This window comes from Ovis aries, chromosome 3, assembly GCF_016772045.2.
Source record: "Ovis aries strain OAR_USU_Benz2616 breed Rambouillet chromosome 3, ARS-UI_Ramb_v3.0, whole genome shotgun sequence".
NCBI lineage: Eukaryota > Metazoa > Chordata > Mammalia > Artiodactyla > Bovidae > Ovis > Ovis aries.
Genome location: NC_056056.1, coordinates 39,450,461 through 39,458,779, shown reverse-complemented (window position 1 = coordinate 39,458,779; position 8,319 = coordinate 39,450,461). Strand labels below are relative to the sequence as shown.

The window sequence follows — 8,319 nt, the reverse complement described above, 5'->3', positions numbered from 1 at the left end:
CGTTCATTTGATGATGACCTTTTGGAATTTGGTCCAGGTAGTTGGGTCACAACCAGTTAAGGGCTTGATAAAAAGTAAGAAAATGTTTGAAAAAGCCCGAGTTAGTGTTGACTAGTCACAGAACGTTGTTCTATGTCTCAGGAGATCCAGGCCTGCTCAAATGGTCCTTCATGGAAAAAGTCACCCTAAAACAAATGCTGGGAGGAGAAACACAAACCATAGAGTGGAAGCGAAATATCAGAATATCAGGAAGTCACCCAGAGGTAGATCTTTGAAGAGGTTAAATGAGGTCAGCTTGGTGGGTGAGCAGAAGACATTACAGGACCAACCATGTGATTGGGGGTTTGGATGAAGAACTGGACCAGTCTGCTCTCCAGTCTAATCTTGTGGTTACAATTCATCTCTTTTGGTTTCATAAGGTTTTTCTCAACCACCTCCACTAACAGTGAGGAACTTCTCTGGCACTGGGAAACAGAAATGGTAAACACTGATTTTGTATCAGGACCTTTTGGTGAGATCTTCTATTTGCAGTCCTTCCTTACCTGTTAATGTCGTGGGCACGCCAGCCCACAAAGCCTTGTTCTTTGCCATGTTTGCCTTAGTAACCAGTGGAGGTGTTTGAGTAAAAGGAAAATATTAGAAGTAGTTATAGAAAAGTGATAGCAGTGATTACATAAATTTGTCTTTTTCCCCCCTAATGGTATTCAGATTATGATTAATTTCCCAGAATCTTTTACCATGGTAGTAGTTGAAAGGTCCAAGACTATATAAACCAGACTTAGAAAGTAAATAGGACACGAAAATTCTTTCATGCGTGCAGTTGCCTAAGTTCTGAGAAAGAGGCAATATGAAACACCTTGTAAGTATTTTTTCTGGTTTTGAATATAGGTAACTATGTTTTCAGAGCCAGAATAGCCAGGGAGTAGTTCCTTTTTCCCATCGACTCTTCAAATTAACCCTAAATAGAACTTCCAAATATTAACTTGGCACATAACCTCCCTGTTGATAAGCCTCTCTTTTTTTTAGAACATCAGAAAATGGGTCTGTCCCAAAAGAATTAATAGCTAGTTTCTTAAAAGGTCAACTATCTTTGGGCGTTGTGTAGATATTCATATTTTAGGGTCTTTTCTTCCTAGATTCATCTTATTTATAAATTTCTGGCAAAGAAAGTTTCAGGTGTATTTAACACATGGCACTAATTCTAAGAATCATTTAATAGAATATTACTGCTGTCTGCATCACATGTTTTTCCTTGGTTAACCTCATTGCATTGTGGTTATTATTCAGAGTAACTGTTGTCTTTTTCTTTGAAGATGTATCTCACATTCATGGTGTCATCACATGCGGAATACTGCATAGAATATTGTGGGGAAGGGGAGAGGGGTTTCCTGTCGATTTCGGCTTATGTTGTAAGTGCTCTTGAGCTGAGTGAGCCTTGAGCTGTGAGGTGTAGGGAAAGATTTTCTGCTATATTTATCTTAGCCAGTTCCTGTCCTTCTAATTCTCTTTCACTTACTTTCTGGTATCTGAAATATCTCCAGTAGGTTAGGCAGATCACACCAAGAGCAAACGATTCAATGCAAATATCTCAAGAACTACTCACCCTTGAGTCAAATCTATTTCAAAAAAAGGTGTAAACAAGTGATGCATAATCTTTATGCTCAGGCAAGATGGAAGAAACTGGAGGAGAGGAAATTAGAAGGTATCAGATTCCAGACGGGACAGAGAGGGGGTCCCCACTGGTTGGGAAGAAAGAAGGAGGCAGAGAAAGGAAGACAGGGGACCTGAATTATCACTTATTTTACGACTTGACTTAAGATGGCCCTGCACTACGGGCAGATTGAGTGCTTGATCAGGTTGCCTAATCTTTAGCCCAGTGATTGACAGTAGATGTAGCGCAAAACAAAAGGTATCTTTGAATGAACGATAAAGCTTTCCTTCTTGAGTAGCCAGTATATCCCATATCGAACACATGGAATGACAGTCTCCTGATTCATTTGGGGCCTCTAGGGCAAGAGATCCTAGGAATGTTACAGATCTTTTAAGAAGGCTCCAACCTGGGGTTACTCTGAACCCCAGGCCCTGGGCTCATCTGAGGCTAAGGGAGCCAGCCCTGTACACTGACATTTGTTTCCATTTCAGATTGTGCCTTCAATCCTTATGGTCCTCTTCCTAGCTCCATCTCTGGCCCTGATGGTAAGTGAGGGTGGAGAGGGTTCAACCTGTCTGGTCCTCCTGAAGCAGAAGTACTTCAAAGGTGATAATCTGGGGTGCCGTGTAGTGCTTACTCGGTCATGTCTCTTTGCAACCCCATGGACTGTAGCCCACCAGGCTCCGCTGTCCCTAGGGATTCTCAAGGCAAGAATACTGGAGAGGGTTGCCATGCCCTCCTCTAAGGGATCTTCCCAACCCAGGGATTGAACCCAGGGGTCCTGCATTGCAGGTGGATTCCTTACCATCTGAGCCACCAGGGAGTCTGGGGTGGCTGCCGTCAAATTTCTTGTGAGGACCCCTTTATACCTGCAAGAGATGGGCAATGCAGGAACTCTGGACTTAGGACTGTTCTCTTTGCTGCTTTCTCTTCTCCAGAACATCAGTGACAACCATCCTCTGGATGGATCTGTTGGGACCCAGAGCATCCATGTCAATGCCTTTCGAGGTATGGTCAGCATCCGAGACAACAATGTTTTGAGTGAATGGGATGGAGTCTTGGACTACAAGAATGTAAGATGTAGAACACGTTCATTACAATGCCAAAGAAAGCCTTGCCTGCTCCAAAATTTAGCCTCCTGCTTTTCCAGAGAGAAGAGAACCCTGTCTATACAGGCCTCTCTAAGTTTAGGATCTTGAGGGAATACATCTCTCTTGCATTTGCAGTGACTGCTTTTTGAGTCAGCGACCATAGGAAGAGCTTCTGAGATCTCTAGGGATCCAGCACCCCTTTGCGTTCCTCTCCTGTGTTGACTTCACAGGGCTCCTGAAGGCCTCTGAAATAAGAGAGCTATCTTAAGAACCTTGATGTCCTCCAACTTGTATGTGCCATAGAGGTTTTCTGGACTTGTTCTCAGATTTTAAACAGTTTATTTCCAAAGCAGGAAAATAATTTATTTTCACTTTTAGAAATCTTGCTTCCATTTGCCCATGTGGTCAGGGATGGCAAGGTGTGACCGGGAAGAAAGAGACAGGATTGGGAAGGGAGGCGCCATGATAGAAAAGTTATATGACCAGAAACACGACGCAACCAGAGACAGGGTGCAGAGACAGGAGGCAACCAGAGACAGGGTGCAGAGACAGGAGGCAACCAGAGACAGGGTGCAGAGACAGGAGGCAACCAGAGACAGGGTGCAGAGACAGGAGGCAACCAGAGACAGGGTGCAGAGACAGGAGGCAACCAGAGACAGGGTGCAGAGACAGGAGGCAACCAGAGACAGGGTGCAGAGACAGGAGGCAACCAGAGACAGGGTGCAGAGACAGGAGGCAACCAGAGACAGGGTGCAGAGATAGGAGGCAACCAGAGACAGGATGCAGAGATAGGAGGCAACCAGAGACAGGGTGCAGAGACAGGAGGCAACCAGAGACAGGGTGCAGAGACAGGAGGCAACCAGAGACAGGGTGCAGAGACAGGAGGCAACCAGAGACAGGGTGCAGAGACAGGAGGCAACCAGAGACAGGGTGCAGAGACAGGAGGCAACCAGAGACAGGGTGCAGAGACAGGAGGCAACCAGAGACAGGGTGCAGAGATAGGAGGCAACCAGAGACAGGGTGCAGAGACAGGAGGCAACCAGAGACAGGGTGCAGAGACAGGAGGCAACCAGAGACAGGGTGCAGCTTTTGCGTGCTTCGGTTTCCTCATCTGCAAAAGAGACTCAATGGCTGCCTTTCCTACTGCAAAGAACTCAGAGGATTAAGTGAAGGAAAAGACCGCTCCCCTCACTCCCTGGATAACCCTCTGCCATCCAGCCTCTGCTGTTTGGAAGCCCCGCTCCTACTCTCCCCACTCAGGACAGAATCCACAAACACAGGCTTTCTCTCGGCTCTGCCTGGACCTCCCCAGACTCTGACCTCCCCATTCTTCACCTGACCCACTCCTGATTTCCTGGAGGACACAGCTCCCAAGTCTTCTTACAGGACATGCAGGCCAGGGATTTCTAACTCTGTTTTAAGCCATAAAGACTTTTGTTCCAACAAAGATTTTGCAAAATTCCACCTGATGGAACAGAAGTCAGAACTCTGGCAGGTGTGGGAGTTGGGCTCAGTGTCAGACTCAGCTGGAGAACTGTTTCTTTACTCCAAAGCTCAGAGAAGCCAAAGGTCAGGTCTAAGGCTACATCAGGGCAGTCAGTGACAGACCGAGGGCCGGGATCTGACTCTAGAGGTCTAAGCCCAGGCTCCTCCTTGTAAACCCAGAAAGGACACTAACTCACACCCTGGCTTCACAAGCAGGCGGTATCTGTCTCATCCGTTCATGACATGCCCCTGGAGAGAGTCTACTTTTCCTGCTTTACAGATGGGAAAGCTGGGGGTCATGGAGGCTGCTGAGGACCATGAACAGCTGTCACTGCGGCTGACCCCCTGTCCCTCCAGTCCCCGCAGTCTATTAGTGGTATGCAGAGTGCCCCAGGGGATACCCCCCATGATGCCTGCAGCAGGGCCCCATGTGCAAGGCCAGTCCTGTGGCTGACACTTTGCTAGGGTGCCCAGGGCCTGCTCTGCCAGGATGCTCCACACCACAGTCTAAAGGAGAGCTTTGTGCAGCCCTGATGACAAGTAGGAGGCCCCCCTGTTGTGACTGACTGAATGACAGGGTTCTGCTGTGTTGCTTTAAGGCCCTCTTGGTGGCTAAGTTGTTTAGCAAGATGGCCTGTGTCCTGGCCAAGATGGATGAAGCTGTCTTCCCAACTTTGGATGACATTGTTAAGGCCCTGGACCACCAGGTAAGTGAGATCAGCTCACTGGAGTCCCCTCCTAGTTTGGTGTTTTCCGACTCCATGTTCTGCCCTCCTAAGATGATGCTGTACATGCTGGGGAATTCAGTTCATGCTTGATCTTAACGCCCATGGGACTCCATCATCGTGCAAAGGACGCCAAGTCCAATCCATGGCCTATTTAAGTCACATCACATTAATGAAAATGAACCATTGCATTCCATGCAATGACGTAATTTTGATGTATTCCCAAAGGGTGTGAACTACACGTTAGTGAATATAAATATTAAAGTGAAATACTAGAGTATTTTCAATCTCATGCCTCCTCTCCTCCCCTGCAGAGCCTTTAAGCTCATACACACATATTATCGTTGAAAATGAGTTTAGGACTCTTGAAACTCTCTTCCTTTCTCTTAAATGACAAGGGTTGTCAGATAAATTAAAAATCAGCAGGAAGCCCTTGGGAAGTCATTGAAATCTGGCGTCATTTTGCTTAAATAACCAACCCAGCACATTTGGGCAGTGTCCCTAATGTCCATGGCAGAGGACTGCTGATTCCTGGGGAAGAAAATGCCTTTGGATCACATAAAAATAAAATAATTTATCACTTTTTAAAAAGAGAGGTAGAAAGTATTCCCCTCATCTGATTTATAACAAGTAAAAAGCATAATATAAATGAAGACCATAACTTCAAATTTATTGTATATCATTATTAGAAATGAGAATAGCACTGGAGTCCGGAAGAGCTGAGAATTCAAGGGTGAAAGGAGTACAGATTGAGTCACAGGGACACACAGACTTTTCTGGAGTAATTTTGCCACCTTGTGGTCAGATAGGATATTGCTATTAGAGAGGAAACAAGTTCAGGGCTATTTTCCTGCATCCAGTGCCCCATGCACTGGAACAGGTTTCTCACTCTTGCTCCCTGCTGCACCACCTCTACCTGCTGTCTCACCCTTTTGAAATGTCACATCTTCCAGACTTCAAAGCATTATCCATCTACCCACGGCCTGACCTACACTGTTTTACCCAGCCGGGTCAAGAACTTAGCCCAGTTCGGAGCACCCATCAAGGACATGTGCCGAGCGTTCCCCACTTATTTTGCCCAACAGCAAAAAGAAGGTACATGAATAACTTACCTAGAAACTCAAGACCACAGGTGAGGCAAGAGGTGTGGAATGGTTTTTAGGTCCTTGACAAATTCTAATGACACTTTTCAGGTCTATTCCATTTCTTTGCAGTTGGGTATAAAAATAATGGAGCCTGAGATGCATTTCCCCCTGGTGGTAGAGATGACTCCTGATTACTGAGAACGAGAAGCAGAGTGAACTTAGCTTTACTGAATGGTTTAGGACAGTCATTTCACCACTGAGAACTGACAGCTGGTGGATACTCTCAGCTGACCCAAAGTTTCAGCCTCCCCTCCCTTCCCCCCACCCCAGCAGCACAGTGCCTGGAATCCCCCACTGGAGGCCCATTGCTCTGGAGAATCTCTTTATCAGGCGGCCCAGATGCTGTCAAGCAGGACTCTGACAGTTATAGACCACACTTTGGGAAAGAAATGTCTTAGTGGCTGGCATCCCTGATGGGGATACAGTGGGATCAGTATCTACCAGCTTGGGAAGTTACCAGATAAGAATAGAATCTCCCCGGTGCTCCAGACAGAGTCAATAACCACTTCCCATTACACTGTTGTCTGTCAACTACATCTGAGTATAAACTAACCCAGTGAACAAGGCTTCTTCATAATGAGAACTTCCAGCAGGAAAACAAAGAGAACTTGAGAGGCTGAGGGGCTAAAGAGGATGATTAAAGATCAATAAAAGAAATAGAAAAAAAGAATGTGGGACCCGTTATTGCAGCTTTGATGAGATCTTCCATTTTGTTCCCAAGTCTCTGGCTAGTAAAGTTGCTTGAGCATCACACTTCATCCAGGTGCAACTCATAATATATCCACTCTACTTTAGAGTCTTAGAGCAATTAAGTGATCTTTTAAATAAAATGCTTCTCTTTCTTTTTAAAGGTTCTGCACTGGCTATTGACCCAGATTCCTGTTTTGAAATCCAACTCCTGTCCCTCCTGGGACTCTCCATCTGTGGGGAGATACCTGGGCTCTGAACCTCCAGGTCGGCCACTTGAGGAGCAGACCTGTCTGGATGGGGCCACTGACCCGACCCCAGAGCTCAAGGACCCAGCCCACCTCTGCCAATGGAAAGCTGCTCATTTCAGGCCTTATTACCCCTATCTTTTGACCCAAAATCCAGCTTTGTGACCTATAAACTGAATACACTTTCTCCCTATTCTATTGGCTTAGAACAATAAAGTTTCTTGCCTCCCTGATCTAACATATGAACACTGCCTGCCTACACTGTCCTCTCTAAAGTTACTGGACTCCCATCCACATGCTGTCCATGCCATCACATACAAACAAGGCACAAAGGAGAACATGCCTCTCCTGGAAGGCCTCATTTCTAAGGGCCTCTCTTTGGCGTGTCCCTTGAAGAATTCCTGAAGAATCTGGGACACAGAGAAAGAAAGAACAAAAGACACCAGCCACAGCCTGACTTAAGCTTTCAGGTCTGAGGTCACCTTTCCACCGCCTGCAAATTGATGCTGTTCACTGTGGCCCAGCCTGTGTTCACTGTGGCCCAGCCTGCACAGTGAAAATCCCTGAGAGAGAGTTAACTGCTTGAACAAGGCCTCTCAGACCTCTCTTTGGAACCAGTCTAAACCCCTTCATGGGAATCCCTAGTCAGCCCCACCCATAGCACCTAGAACATCCCTGACCTGCCTAAACCAGAATAAACAGGGAAAGAGTACTGGAAATACAGACATAGACATCCACCGAAGGTCATGCTGGAGTTTGGAGTAAATGGGACAGGACTGGAATGGGAGGGATGGGGAGTGCTGAGCCACGCATGCGCGTGGAGTAGACGGACTGGGGTGAATTTCAGCACTGATTTGCCGGAGGCAGGGCTGGAGCTCAGCTCCGCTCTGCATAGTCATGATGTGATGTGACTTACAGCTATGAATGGAAAGGTGATCGTATGGGAAAGGCCCAGAATAAACCTCGAGCTGGGCTTAAATAAAGTGTGGCTGGGTCGGTCAGGGTCTCTAAAACTATGCATTTGGTCACAAGCATCTTGTCAAGGATAAGGCTGGTGGAAATACGTGCACAGAGCATCCAGGCTGGAAGAATCAGATGTGACAGATTAAGTCTCGGTCAAGCAGAGGCCCACGAAGCATGGTCTTGCCCTCAAGGCTTGACCTAAAGTGGCCCTGGAGCGAAGTCCCCAAGGCTATCAGTCCTTCCTTGACTAGTGTATACTTTATCCCTGACGTCTAGCCTCCCGCATCTTCAGGAGCAGTCCCTATCTGGTCCCAGGTGCCTGAC

General features: G+C 46.8%; 1 protein-coding gene across 1 annotated transcript; it reads left to right on the top strand.

Moving 5' to 3' along the window:
- Positions 1-796: 796 nt before the first annotated feature.
- Positions 797-7,278, top strand: LOC101108901 (gastrokine-3-like). Its single transcript, XM_004005818.4, has 6 exons — positions 797-859; positions 2,143-2,196; positions 2,590-2,724; positions 4,827-4,934; positions 5,906-6,047; positions 6,949-7,278. Exons 1-6 carry the CDS (start codon positions 848-850, stop codon positions 7,041-7,043), a joined length of 546 nt encoding a protein of 181 aa, XP_004005867.1. The 5' UTR covers positions 797-847; the 3' UTR covers positions 7,044-7,278.
- The last annotated feature ends 1,041 nt before the right edge of the window (positions 7,279-8,319 follow it).

Excerpts from the sequence above, each read along its gene's own strand:
- LOC101108901 (XM_004005818.4), top strand. Across the intron at positions 4,935-5,905 it reads TTAAGGCCCTGGACCACCAG|ACTTCAAAGCATTATCCATC; the intron begins GTAAGTGAGATC and ends CACATCTTCCAG. Across the intron at positions 6,048-6,948 it reads TGCCCAACAGCAAAAAGAAG|GTTCTGCACTGGCTATTGAC; the intron begins GTACATGAATAA and ends TTCTTTTTAAAG.